The sequence below is a fragment of the Pongo abelii genome, chromosome X (assembly GCF_028885655.2).
Source record: "Pongo abelii isolate AG06213 chromosome X, NHGRI_mPonAbe1-v2.0_pri, whole genome shotgun sequence".
Taxonomy (NCBI): domain Eukaryota; kingdom Metazoa; phylum Chordata; class Mammalia; order Primates; family Hominidae; genus Pongo; species Pongo abelii.
Genome location: NC_072008.2, coordinates 110,446,011 through 110,461,336, shown reverse-complemented (window position 1 = coordinate 110,461,336; position 15,326 = coordinate 110,446,011). Strand labels below are relative to the sequence as shown.

The 15,326-nt window shown below is 37.3% G+C and overlaps 1 protein-coding gene across 3 annotated transcripts in view; it reads right to left on the bottom strand.

The window, feature by feature from the left end:
- IL1RAPL2 (interleukin 1 receptor accessory protein like 2) overlaps nt 1-15,326 on the bottom strand; it is a 1,231,199-nt gene that overhangs the window by 1,121,429 nt on the left and 94,444 nt on the right. For all 3 annotated transcript variants that reach the window (XM_002831949.3, XM_054544919.1, XM_054544918.2), the window contains exon 2: nt 12,861-12,961. In XM_002831949.3, the coding sequence (XP_002831995.1) occupies nt 12,861-12,942 (82 nt within the window). In that variant the 5' untranslated portion in view covers nt 12,943-12,961. The remainder of the gene's footprint in view (nt 1-12,860; nt 12,962-15,326) is intronic.

The window sequence follows — 15,326 nt, the reverse complement described above, 5'->3', positions numbered from 1 at the left end:
TCTTAATAAAAAGAAAGCAATTGGCCTGCCCTTTCCCAGCCCACTCTCTGTTCTTAGCTAGTTCATACCACATGCATCATAAATAAGCCAAGTCACTGACCACTAAGGTGGGTGGTGTTCAGACATTAAAATCTCATTATAAACTATAAAGTCTATGTGAATGTGGGCTCTGTAGATGAGGATAGAGTTTCAAAGGCCCTGATTGCACTGATAAATCCTCCCTGTCAAAACAGTAAAACCTGAGAGTAGGCAGGCTGTGCTCTGGCCACAATTCCAAACTGTGATAGGTGGAATACTCAGTTTTTCAAGGTTGTTTAATGACTTTCAATCGCATGTGTTCTGCTCCTAAAGACTGCTAGGGTGCCAGTAATCCACAAGCATCTATTCAATTATCTAATAAACATTCGTAGATCAACTACTATGTACAAGGCAGTCTACCAGGTATGGAGAATCAAGGAAACAATTTTTGCCTTCAAAAAGCTCCCAGGTATGGTGGGAAAGACAGACGTACAAAAAACTAAATCACAATATGACCAGTTCCACTATAGAAGTCTAAACAAAATGCTACAGGAGCACAGAGGAAGGACAATCAATTCTGCCTGGAAGAGGTGGGTGGATGGGGGCAATCCAACAAAAGGTACACAGAGAAAATGACATTTGAAATGGTTCTTCAAAGATGAATAGTATCAAAAGTCAGAGAAGGTGGGAAGTGATTCACATGTGAAGAAAAGCATAAGATAAAATGCTCAGAGCCGGGAATATGAACAGTTCTTTTTTCAGAATGATAAATAACTCAGGATGGCTCTTGTGTGAAGAGGTGTGTGGCCTATGCAAGGGGTACAAAAATAGGGCTGAGGGGCACAAAAATAGGGCTGAGAAGCCTGGAGCCTAAATGAAGTGTGTGTGTGTGTGTGTGTGTGTGTATACACATGCATATGTATATACCTATACATACATATATAATAGCACATGTGTTTTTATATTTATATAAAAATTAGCATAGCACCTATTACAGGCCATTGAATATTTAATTATTGAATGAATAAGTGAACCAAGGAATAAATTAAGGGTCTTGTATGCCATATATTATATGCTACAAGGCATTTTACCTTTATCCTGTATGCAATAGGGAGTCAAAGGAGTTTTATTTCATAAGTAGAGGTCTTGCATCTAGCAGTTCATCTACAAATGTTCATTAGACAATGGAATAAATGCTTGAAATTGCTGTACATCTATAACTAAAAACAAGCAAACAAGTAAAAACACCATTTGCAAGTGTTATAGAAAACGGGCAGTAATGTAGAAGGGCTGGAAGAAATTATGCAAGGCTGAACTAGGTCAGCAACAGATAGGATGAAGAAGTGTGGGGTGACTACCTATTGGGTACTATGCTCACTACCTGGGTGACAGGACCATTTATACCACAAACCTTAGCATCACACAATACACCTAGGTAACAAACCTGCATATGTATACTCCCGAATCTAAAATAAAAGTCAAAATTTGTCTAAAAAAACATGACTGGAGTGGTGTGATGGTTAATATTAGGTATCAACTTGATTGGATTGAAGGACGCCTAGATGGCTGGTAAAGTATTGTTTCTGGGTGTGTCTTTGAGGGTGTTGCCAGAGGAGATAACGTTTGAGTCGGTGGACTTGAGAGGCAGATCCACCCTCACTATGGATGGGCACCATCCAATCAACTGCCAGCACAACTAGAACAAAGCAGGTGGAAGAAGGTGGGATAAGCTGGCTTGCTGAGTCTTCTGGCTTTCATCTTTTTCCCTTGCTGGATGCTTGCCACCCTTGGACCTCAGACTCCAGGTTCTTTGGACTTTGCACTCTTGGACTTACACCAGTGATTTGCTGGAGGCTCTCAGGCCTTCAGCCACAGACTGACTGCTGCACTGTTGGCTTTCTTGCTTTTGAGGCTTTCGGACTTGGACTGAGCCACTACTGACTTCCTCCTCAGCTTGCAGATGGCCTATCGTGGGACTTCACTTTGTGATCGTGTGAGTCAATTCTCCTTAATAGACTCCCTTTCATATATACATCTATCCTATTAGTTCTTTCCCTCTGGAAAACTCTGACTAATACAGGTAGTTTAGAAGATATTTGAGAATTCAAATTGCAGTACTTGGTGATTACTGAATATGGAAACTTACAGTACATTTGAGAGTCACACCATATATTCTGGCCCAAATAGAATGATAACGTAATTTTAACCAAGATGGGGTACACAAGAAGGGTGGAATTTAAATAGATTAAAAATTGAGTTTTGAAGTTCAAAGTGCCTGTGGAAACCAAGGGAAGATATCTAGAAGGAAAATAATGCATGTAACTCAGAGGAGACATCAAGACTGGATTGTTAGAAACCTCAATAGGTCAGGGGTTCTCATCCCTGGCTGTACATTAGAATCACCTTGGAGTTAAAACAAATAGATGAACAAAAAACCAACAGATTCCGAGGCCCCAGCCCAAATAAATCAGTAACTCTGGGGGTGGTACTTGCACAAGAATATGGTTTAAAATCTCCCTGGGTGGTTCCAATATGCAGACACTGCTGAGAAGCAACAAGAGGGTAGATAGTTAATACCAAGGGAGTAGAAACTTTGGGAAAGTATGGAGTGGTTTGTTAAAAGAGTAACAAGGAGGAAATGATGGAGAAAAGTGACTTTTAAGAGACAGGCAGAGGAAAATGAGATAATGATGGAGACCGGGAAAAAAATGGCCAGAAAGATATAGACAGAACCAAGATAAAATGATGTCACTAGAGCAGAAGAAGAGAGTGTCAAAAAGGAAGAAGTGTGTCCAATAACACCGAATGCTCAGTAGTGTTTCAGGGTATCAGTCTGGATTGGTTTAAAGATTAAACTAGCTGTCACCTATCAAAGAATAGGAAAGTTCTGAGTAAAGATCAAGAAAATTGTAAATCATTTGAATTCTCTTTAGCCTTGGGGAGGGCCAAATGCACAAGAAACAAGCAAAGATATTAAAAGCAAAGTAGCCAGGGGAGTGCCAAAGGTGAAATTTGCCAGTCTCATAACTTCTCCTGCCTTTGGCTTTTGAATACCTAACTTTGAAGAACTGCTTGAAAAGTAACGAGAGCTATGCCTCACAGTCACCTTCTTGGGAAAAAAATGAAAAGATTCAGAGGTAGTTCGGTGAGAACCTAAGCAGAATAGCTCTCAAAAACTAAAGAATCGTGGTTGTGGGGGTGGTGCTTAGTACATGTGTTCAAAGATTAGACCAATCACACTATGGTGACTATAAAGCTGTTATTCCTTCTAATTTCAGACTCTGAAGACAGCCATGGGATGGTAAAATGCTACTTCAGAGATGCAGAAGGAATGTATTACAGTGCCACCTGCTGGTAATGTTAAGACCAGAAACAAGTTCCTTTACTGTAAAAAAAAAAATCATTAATTCTCTGAAGCTGAAGATACAAATAAGCTTTATTCTGATTTTTAATTAAGGGTAATGCCTTACTCAGTTTTTTTTAATTCAAAGCATTTTCATAATTGAAAACAAAGTTTTGATTGAACCTTCCTATTATAGCAAATGTAAAGCACGTGAACAGAAACACTAGCGCAGAGCTAGAATGTCTCAGCAACCTTGCCCCCTGCCTTCCAATCTAAAGCGCCTTAACCAACATTTCCTTTCTGGATTCAATATATATCCTATAATTTTAAAATTGTGGAGGTATTCAAAATACCATCTGTCTAGCTACTTGTTTCTCAACAAATATGTTTCCTAACTAGTTGAATCTTATACTATCCTCCAGTCAATTTAGGCCACTTGATATTCAAAAATATCCTGCACTTTACGCATCCACATATTTGCTCTTATTATAACCTCTGCTCAGAATACCATCCCCCGTCACTATTCTCAATCCAGTCTGCCCAATCCAGTCTTCACAGTCAATGTCAAATGATGCCTGTCCCATGAAGCCTTCCCTAATCACCCTCACACCCAGGTGAAAATATCTCCTTGATATGAACTATGTCCATGCCTCTTATATGACTCTTATTATGCCTTTTATAAGAGTTGTAAATAAGACATATCCATGGTGTTGTGGAAAGAGCATAAACTTTGGAATCAGTCGATCATCTGAAACCTAAATTTTCCACTTAATGGTTGGGGACCTCAGATAAACTCACCCTCCCTGAGCTTCAGTTTTCTCATCTTTAAAATGAGGCTAACGATGTCCACACAAAGGCACAACATGGACGAGTGTTTAAGAGCAGGACTCTGGGGTCAGACAAATCTGGGTTTAAATCCTGGCTTTGCCAATTACTAGCTATGTAAGAGAGTGGTCAAATTATTTAGCTATTCTAAGCCTCAGTTTCCCTATATGGAGAACAAGGGTTGGACCTACTTACCTCAGTGTCTTTGTATTAGGAGAAAATGTATGTAAAGTACCTGGCATATAGGAGCACTCGATGCATGTTAGTTTCTCCCTTCCGCCTATGATTTACTTGTTTCTTGGGGGGCAAAAAGCATGTCTGGTCAATTTCTGAATCACTGAGAGGGACCCATCATAAGACATTTTATTTTGCTTGCTTGCATTTAGTTTGCTTGCATGTTTGGTGAATTAATAAATGCCCTATTTCTAAGACAATCCTTGGCAGAATTTGATTTCAGGAAACCACTGTCTTGTTTCTCCACAAAGTAGAGATGCCAAATACATGCCATTCGTCTTAAGGGTTTAATGGGTGCCTCTTAAAACCATGTGTTTCTTGTCTGTAACCATTTAGGGAGAGCACACTTACAATACAGCGCTTATAACTCACACCCACAGAGAGAGGCAGGGCCTGACTCTTCTTAGCCTGGGGTAAGGTCATGGAATGTCAAACCATTTCTTTTAAAAAATAGTCCTGGTGCAAGCCTCACAAAATATCATGCTTCTCTATGACAGTCTCAAATAAATATATGGAAGCAAAAATGGGGCAAGAATAGGAATATGAATGGAAGTTTAAAATTGCATATTCAGTGTCCCTCTCATAGACTAGGAAAGTCATGCATATTCTAAGAAATCTCTGGGTGCTAGCTTTCTCCAGGGACCAAACTACAATAGGCATTAAGGGTGTGCTTTTGCAGAGCACATACTTCGTTTAGGGCAAATTACACCTGTAGAAGTCAGCAAAGCCACAAGGGATGCACTTTAGACTGATGTGCCTACATGAGTTGGGTTATGATAGAAACTCACCTGGCAGAAATAACAGACATTCAAAGCATGTCTCCACTCTGGCAGATAAAATATCTTTTCATTCCAAAACAACAGAGTAGAAAGGAGCTCATTCACTACAGTTCTTGGCCGTTCTTATGGATGGGATAAATCCCAACATCAAAATTAATAGAAGGCTCAATTATTCTTCCTTCTCTCTCATCCTTTAACTTTATGGACAGTAACAAATCCAACATGATACCAAGCTCGGTGACTTCTGTATTTGGATGATGCTACAGAGCTGGATGAAATCCCCACATGGAATTGTTTTCAGACTTTCCAGCTTTCATTAAATAATTAGCTTAATTATCCACACCTTTTCATTTAAAGAGAACCAGTGTCATAAGGAACTTTAATATTTCAATCATATCAGACGTTGATGTTGTAGAACAACCAAAATAATAATGAATTTAGTCTTTAACTCACATTATCTTCTCTGCCATTCTTTGTTGCCGAACTTAATGGAATAGGCAGAGATTTTCACTGTATGGATTATTTTGCTGCTGATCTATCTCTCAGACACACACACACACACACACACACAAACACATACACTTCTAAGGTTATTTGCATCCAAAGAACATACTCATAGTAGCCAACCTGGGGATTTTAGTAAACAATGAAATGTTTTTCATTTGGATTTAGATTGGCAAAATTGGCACAGTGACATTGGTGGGCAATTTGTCAGTATCATTTAAAAATTTAAATAAAAACTTTATCCAACATTTCCACTTCTAGGAATCTAGCCTACAAAAATGTTTGCTCTTCTAGTGTACTAAGATCTACGTAATAGGGCGCTCCTCGCAGCATTGTTTTGCAATAGCAAAACCTAGAGATAAAACTCTAATTTCTATAAATAGAGCACTGGTTTTAATTTTATCATAAGTCCACACAATGGAATATTTCACAGTATTTAAAAATATGATTTAGTTATATAGTGTCAAGAATTAGAAGTTACAGATATAAATATCATGTGAAGTAACATCAGGTTGGAGAATGGTATGTACAGTATGATTCCAAGTTTGAAAAATGCATATGATTTAGGATACATAAATCATCTATATACGTATATATCCAAAGAAACTATCTGGAAGAATCTATAAAAAATTTAATCATGAGTTAACTCTAGGGATATAAACAAGAGAGTTTTCTATTTTAATATTATTTTAACTTTCATTAAGCACAATTGTAATAAGAAAAAAATATTAACAGAATCCAAACTCCTTGACTTCCAAGATACATTAGTGAAAAAAATCAAGAACCAAAAAATTAAATAGATAATTATTTTTTGCTACTATGAAACAAGTGGAACTAAAAATATATACATTGATTTGTGCAAAAAAGAAAAAGGAAATATCAGAAACTAAAGGAATTAGTTACAACTAGGACATGTGTGAGACCAGGTAGAAGGGATAGGCATGGGAGTAAGACTTCTTGGATTTATTATTTTTTCTATAATTTTGAATTTCCAATGATGTAAACATTTTATGTATTCAAAAATAAAATTTAATCCAAAAGGATAAAAAAGCAAATTGCATAGAAACACAAATTAACTTATTTGTATATTGAATTAATAACATGACCACAGAGAAAAAGAAATTAATTCAAGCAACTTTTGAACATATCACTCTGACTGTACAACTTTAGTGGGATGAATTCTAAAGACAAAAAGAATTTTAAAATATCTTGTACTTTAGTAAGTCTGTTGTTTGTAGTGGTTTTGGTGTACACATTCTAAAACTATTTTATATAACTTATAGGACAAAACAAGTAAATATATTGATGTTGATGAGAATGAGTGTTCTCATTGTGGAAAAAGGAAATACAAATATGGAATGGAGAAAGGTAAGGAAGAGCCCTGTGATACTGGATTTGAATTGGAAGTATCTCAATGAAATAACAATTTAAAAGAAAAAAGAGGGTTTCTAAATTCATTTTCCACTAAAAATAATCAGTATCAAGGTAACCCTAGCACAATTTCTTTATGACAGAAAGCACCCAGAGAATGATGGGGTATCAAAGGTAACAGGAAGTAACTGAAACTAGACTAACTCTCCCACAGTAAGCAACAACAGAAGTGGAAGAAATGTATAAAGCAATAGTATTCAGGAAGTGTTAAGCTGTGATCTCAGAGAAAAGGAAGACTAATGGTGTGAGCCCCACAATCAACCCAGCTCTCCGACTGGGGACAATTCCCCAACTATGGCTTGATGAGTTAGAGTCCTAACAGAGCCCAGTGGTATCATTGAGCTGGAGCTACAGAGATCAGAGTTCAAGGCATTTAAAATGGCTAGAATTTCCAGTAAAAGGAGAGAGCTTCCCAGAGGGGAGCCCATGAGATCTGTGTAGAGGTTCTCTATGCATCCCTGATTGAGAACTGGACTGAACATGCCCTGGAAAAGACTGCCAAGAGCTTATCATTGCAGAATGACTACTACAGAGTTGATAACGGAAGAAGATATTAAAGGATTAGCAGTGCTAGGGAATATCTTGTTAACATCTGGGCATCCAGCTAAAACTTCAGAAATGTCCTACTTTTAGAGAATGGAACATTCCAGAGAACAGGACCTACACTCCACCCTCCCTAACCCTAAAACCATTATTTGCTTAGCCATTCATTGAACCCAATGATATTAAGTATTTTAAACAAGGGAGTTTTGATTTATTTTCCCTCCCCGTCAGCCCCACCTCAGGACTAGTGGAATGTTGCACATACAGTAACAGTTCAACAAGTATACCTTTGGCCATATAAAATTCAATGATAAGAACTGTAAAATTATTTCCCCTTCAACTTATTCAATAAGTGTGTTTCACTCAGCTCAATTCTGGCCACAAGTTCTTTCTGACCGATATCTCTCATCCCTGCCTATTATCTAGTTGCTCTAAACTTTGTTTTATACTCCAAACATTGTCCTATATCACTTCCAGTGACCTAACCAATTCTTCTAGTACCACTTTCCCTTCCTTCAAAGATCCAGTTTCCTCCAGAGAAGTCACCCTAATTAAAGAGATAAAAGTACCAAGTCTCAGATTGTCCCTTTCAATTAAAGAACAAATCATAGGGAAGTATTTTCCTCCTTGATCTTAGCTCATTAGAATACATTTAGGAGATGAGATCTCAATATCACATTGTTGATTTTCTAACTTCTAGTGTTCTTACACTCTACAGCTAAAAGCACAGTGTGAATATCCACAGATCAACATTACTTCTAACCAGCATTTTTAAATAAAACATTTTATTGTTTCCTTTGAGGGTTCAAAGCATGGTTCCTTATATTTTTAAGTATATAACAATAAATTTCACAAAAGAAGTTATTTTCTTTTTACTTGGAAGTGGTATAAGAGTCCCTTTCTAGCTTTGGCCAGAAATGTAAGCTCACATAACCTCTACTTTTGCCTTTATGGTCATCCTCAGTTATCTAACTGGAAATTCTAAAACAGATGTATTTTAGTGAAAACAAGCTGTTATTTCCTCATCAACAATCAGAAAATATCATAATTTTATAAACCAAAGCCCCAAATAAAGCCATTCTCTCATTACGTGGAACTGAGTGGTTCTTTCAAGTCCATCCAAAATATATCTTTAAATACCCATTGTGTGCCAGCAAGTCTTCACATTCTTCTTACCACTGGGGACTACATTTTCTAGCTGATTGAGATATGCAGGTAGTTCTGCAATTTTCCTCCCAACACTAAGAAGTTGTTGTGCTAGGTCATCCTCCAGATGAACTGACTGCAAGATGACCCAATTTGGGTTGAATATTAACATACCCACTCATCAGAATGATGCTTTCTCTGATACAGAGGTCCATGCTGGAAGAACTGAATGCCAACAACTGCATAACATGGCTCACATTTTCATGCAGGAGCAGCAGCAGCAAAAGCCAAAAGAAAGTTAAGGGGATGATTTAATGTCCCAAATAATAAAGTCCATGTATATTCTGGGGACATGTTTTTCAGGTTAAAAAATAGCTAAATAGAAAGTCTTGAGTGACTTCTTGAGGAAGAGTAATTTCTCCCACCCACCCTATTAAAAATTAGTTTTAGGTACCTGTGTCCTCTACAGGAAAAAGAAATGGCCATTTCCACTATTGATCATCAAGATATTAGCCAATTTCCTGCCATAAAGAATTACACCTTTAAGTAAACTTGTTTTTGATAGAGTAGGCTTTCCAAATGACTTTTATCTACCCAGTCCTAAATTTATAAAAAGTGAATACTGAAGGAGTGTTATGTGAAGAAGACCAAAAACTTACACTTGAATAATCAGCTATAGTCCTTAAAATTAAATGCTGTGCATCTTAATATGTTCTAAAGCAATCAGGCCCTAGATGCAGTCTCAGAGCCATCTTTGCTGTTTCCCAAGCCAGTGCTGATTGTTGGATTTGCCCAGTGTGAATGGGCATTACATGGAAACACAGCCTGTGCTATCACCTCTAAAAATTGTACACCACCCAAAAGCAGGTTTGCTCCAATATGTGCCCAGAGTAGATTAAAACAAACAAACCAACCTCCAAAACCAAAAACCTAACTCACATCTGTTACTAAGTTTTTTTCCATGTTTGACAAGTACAGAAGAAAAAACTTCCACCCTTGGTCCTCTCTCTGTCTCGTGCATAAGGGTGGCCATTAGCAACAGCAGTTGTAGGGATCTCAGTGAAAGGGATTTGTGTCTACAATGAACTGCATAGAAATCATTATAACTAGCTTCACATCTGGCACTAAACAGTCATAAATGTTAATGAATAAAGGGTACAATTGTTTTTCATTTCTTGACTTGAGGGAAGGGAAGAGGGGAAAAATATAAAAGTTATGAGTTCCATTAGTGATTCCATGAAGAACATCCATGCGAGCTTAAACCTGGATCTCTTTGATTGGCAATGAGCAAAGGACTTCACAAGCTATATGAAGCAAAAATTTGTACTGCAGATTTGCCAAAGCATTTTTAATGTTCTTCAAAAGATAAGGTAACTCAAATAGGACTATGATAATGAAAGTGCAAATAATTATATTTTCTACATAAAATAATATTAACAGAGGTATAGGGCTGGAGAGGGGGTTATGATGGGGGTGGCTAAATAGAAAGGTAGAGTTGAAAAGAACTGCTCCAAAGTATCCTCGTTTTCATCAGCAACTTAAGATGTCTTTTATTCATCCCGTGCCCTATCTTTTTTGCATTATGAAACAATAAACAAACATACGAACAAAAAACACACAGAGACAAGCACAAACCAACACTAACCTATTAGTCTTTTCTGCCTACTCCGTATACACCATAAACAGAAGCAGTAAGGCATAAAATAAAAGAACCAGCTGTACATTCAAATGGTTTTGACTGCACAGACCTGTAAGAAGTTTTGTTCCAATATTACAAATGCTATTGTCCTGGCAGGGATGGAGGGGGGGTGCAGCATAAAGGGATGGGGAAGCAGAGACTGAAACCATTCTAACAATTTGACACTAAGTGAAATATCTTTTTGGGTAATGTTTCTTCAATGAAGCTGACTGCAGATATGATACCATTTGTCCACGCTAAGAAAACAAAGCTAAGAACCCCTAGTAAGCCACAAATAGCCTCACGCTTAACAAGCAAAAATAAAGAGGCAAAGCATTAAAAAGTTGATCTTTTAATGACATCTGTGCATTAATGATAACCTTCTATATGTATGTGTGTGTGTGTATATATATATATAAAACGACAGGGTTTGGTTCTGTTGCCCATGCTGGAGTGCAGCGGCATGATCTCGGCTCACTGCAACCTCTGCTTCACAGGCTGAAGCCATACTCTCACCTCAGCCTCCTGATTAGCTAGGACTACAGGTGTGCACCACAATGCCAGCTAATTTTTACATTTTTGTAGAAATAGGGTTTCACCATGTTACCCAGGCTGGTCTCAAACTCCTGAGCACAAGCAATCCACCCACCTTGGCCTCCCAAATGCTGGGATTACTACAGGTGTGAGCCACCTGTAATAGCCCAGCTATATGTGTGTGTGTGTGTGTGTGTGTGTGTGTGTGTGTGTGTGTGTGTGTGTGTATACACACACATATATATTTGTGTGTGTATATACATTTATATATTTTATATATATATATTTTAACAGCCTCTCTTCTCTTATATAATAAGCAAACCAAGCTATAAGACAGAATACACTGACAGCAACTTATTTTTTTTCAGTTTGGATTTTACTTGAATTAAGCTACCATAATACAGATGACTTTTTAAACCCTCATTTCTTTTTTTCCTTTTGAATCTGCTCCAGACATTATCACATGACTGAGTGAGGAAAACGCAATCTGGTTCAACAGGTTATGTTTGCTGCTAAGCAATCTCTCCAAATATTTTATTTCAGCAACTATCAATTTAAACCAAGATTGAAAGTAAAATGGGACCTCAAAGGTAAAGCAAGGAAAGGCAGCCATGAATGATATGCTGAGCTGGAGAGATAATAGGTAAAATATTAAACACAAATTCAGCTGAAAGAGAGTCACAACATACAAAAGTAATTTAAATATAAACCTGAGTCTATAAGAAGAGAAAAAGACAATATACTGCCCTATCTTTATCACCCAGGATCCTTTGGACTTCAGCAGTGTTACTCTATTTTATAGTCTGTGATAAATCTCCCACTTTTGGAAAGATTTATTAATATGCTATCAATTGAAGACAAAACTATTTGTTAGGTATTTCAATTAGTAAGTATTCTTACCTCAGGAAACAAACATTAACCAAACTCCAAGCACCTCCCTCCAATCCGCATTTATTGCTTTGAAAAGTAAGCATGCATTTCATTGCCTAGATTTGATACTTAATGAGAAAGTAAAGCAAATACATTTCATTCTCAGAAATAACTGAATTAGAAGCCAGTAGAAAGCCTCAACATAATCTTTTGTTTCCATATAATAACACATTCCTCAATGTCTTACTGGAATGATTACAGATAGAAAATCAATTCTTAAAATCTCATGCAAAGTTTGTAATTACAGCTAGAATGTATAATCAAAACTGAAAGACATATATATCCAAGTATTATTAAACAATGATTAAGCTTTGATTGGACTATCTACTGGCTACAGCTAATCTTAGTACAGTCATGGCTGCCTGCCAGACCAACATGTTCTAGGAATAGATATTTCTTCTCAAGAAATTCCTCTTCGGGCAATTAGCTAATAATTCTGAACTTGGAGGCAATAGACCTCTGCCTGTTAGCAATTGGGTACAACTATAAGGAACTAAAACTCAGATATTTATCAAAGTCTTTAAATTGTAATGCCACACACTCAATTAGAGGCAAAGGATGTATATTTTTAAAGGTTTCTTACCTTCTCATTTGTAAATGTTTGCTCCCAGGTATTTATTCACTAGCAAATGTAACCAACTCTAAGCAGGCCCTTAACATTTCATTGTCCGCTGAGAGTATACTGGTCATTGAAGTTTAACAAAATTCCACTGATTTCCCAACAATTTCTCGGTGGTAGGCTTAAACATCATTTTTATTTTGGCTACTTTCCAACATAACTGGAATACGAGTGCTTCTATTTAAAGATATTCATAGTTAAAGGCACAGGTGCCCTCTGGATGCTCACGAAACCATACATTTTTGACCAAATAGTGGCAAGTTGCCAGCAACTTACCAGAATTTCTCTTTGACACCATCTTCAGATTTGTGCTGACTACAGAACAGACCAAAAGGGCCAAAAGAAATGGTGGCTTCATCCTTCACTTTTCTTGACAGCTGAAAAGTCAAAAAAAAGGATATGAAGTTTGAACCACAGATCTTGGCCTCAACAAAACAGCACCTATAATTTTACATTTTTCAAAACTCCATTATAGAAACAATGATAATCTGGTGACTTCTGGCTTATTTTTTGCAAATAGAAGAAAACATGAATGTTCACAGTTAAACCATGTCAGGTTCCCTGCTTAAAACTTTTCAGTGGCTTCCCACTGGATTTAGAGTGAAATCTGAACTCCTTCCATTAGACTTTCTTTTTCAATTTTTTTTTGTATTTTTTTATTATACTTTAAGTTCTAGGGTACATGTGCACAATGTGCAGGTTTGTTACATAGGTGTACATGTGCCATGTTGGTTTGCTGCATCCATTAACTCGTCATTTATAGAAGATATTTCTATAAATACCTTCTAATGCTACTCCTCCCCCTGCCTCCCACCCCACCAGAAGCCCCAGTGTGTGGTGATCCCTGCCCTGTGTCCAAGGGTTCTCATTGTTCAATTCCCACCTATGAGTGAGAACATGCGGTGTTTGGTTTTCTGTCCTTGTGATAGTTTGCTCAGAATGATGGTTTCCAGCTTCATCCATGTCCCTACAAATGACATAAACTCATCCTTTTATATGGCTGCATAGTATTCCATGGTGTATATGTGCCACATATTCTTAATCCAGTCTATCATTGACGGACATTTGGGTTGGTTCCAAGTCTGCTATTGTGAACAGTGCCATGATAAACATACATGTGCATGTGTCTTTATAGTAGCATGATTTATAATCCTTTGGTTATATACCCAGTAATGGGATTGCTGGGTCAAATGGTATTTCTAGTTCTAGATCCTTAAGGAATCGCCACACTGTCTTCCACAATGGTTGAACTAGTTTACACTCCCACCAACAGTGCAAAAGCGTTCCTATTTCTCCACATCCTCTCCAGCATCTGTTTTTTCCTAACTTTTTAATGAATGCCATTCTAACTGGTGTGAGATGGTATCTCATTGTGGTTTTGATTTGCATTTCTCTGATGACCAGTGGTGATGAGCATTTTTTCATATGTCTGTTGGCTGCATAAATGTCTTCTTTTGAGAAGTCTCTGTTCATATCCTTTGTCCACTTTTTGATGGGGTTGGTTTTTTTTCTTGTAAATTTGTTTGAGCTCTTTGTAGATTCCGGACATTACCCCTTTGTCAGACGGGTAGATTACAAAAATTTTCTCCTAATCTGTAGGTTGCCTGTTCACTCTGATGGTAGTTTCTTTTGCTGTGCAGAAGCTCTTTAGTTTAATTAGATCCCATTTGTCAATTTTGGCTTTTGTTGCCATTGCTTTTGGCATTTCATACATGAAGTCCTTGCCCATGCCTATGTTCTGAATGGTATTGCCTAGGGTTTCTTCTAGGGTTTTTATGGTTTTAGGTCTAACTTTTAAGTCTTTAATCCATCTTAAATTAATTTGTGTATAAGGTGTAAAGAAGGGATCCAGTTTCAACTTTCTATATATGGCTAGCCAGTTTTCCCAGCACCATTTATTAAACAGGGAATCTTTTCCCCATTTCTTGTTTTTGTCAGGTTTGTCAAAGATCAGATGGTTGTAGATGTGTGGTGTTATTTCTGAGGCCTCTGTTCTGTTCCATTGGTCTATATCTCTGCTTTGGTACCAGTACCATGCTGTTTTTGTTACTATAGCCTTGTAACATCATAATGACAGGATCAAATTCACACATAACAATATTAACCTTAAATGTAAATGGACTAAATGCCCCAATTAAAAGATACCAACTGGCAAATTGGATAAAGAGTTAAGACCAATCAGTGTGCTGTATTCAGGAGACCCATCTCACACATGCAAAGATGCACATAGGCTCAAAATAAAGGGATAGAGGAAGATCTACCAAGCAAATGGAAAGCAAAAAAAAAGCAGGGGTTGCAATCCTAGTCTCTGATAAAACAGACTTTAAACCAACAAAGATCAAAAGAGACAAAGAAGGCCATTACATAATGGTAAAGGGATCAATTCAACAAGAAGAGCTAACCATCCTAAATATATATGCACCCAATACAGGAGCACCCATATTCATAAAGTAAGTCCTTAGAGACCTACAAAGAGACTTAGACTCCCACACAATAATAATGGGAGACTTTAACACCCCACTGTCAATATTAGACAGATCAATGAGACAAAAAATTAACAAGAATATTAAGGACTTGAACTCAGCTCTGTACCAAGTGGACCTAATAGACATCTAAAGAACTCTACACCCCACATCAACAGAATATACATTCTTATCTGCACCACATCACACTTATTCCAAAACCGACCACATACTTGGAAGTAAAGCACTCCTCAGCAAATATAAAAGAACAGAAATCACA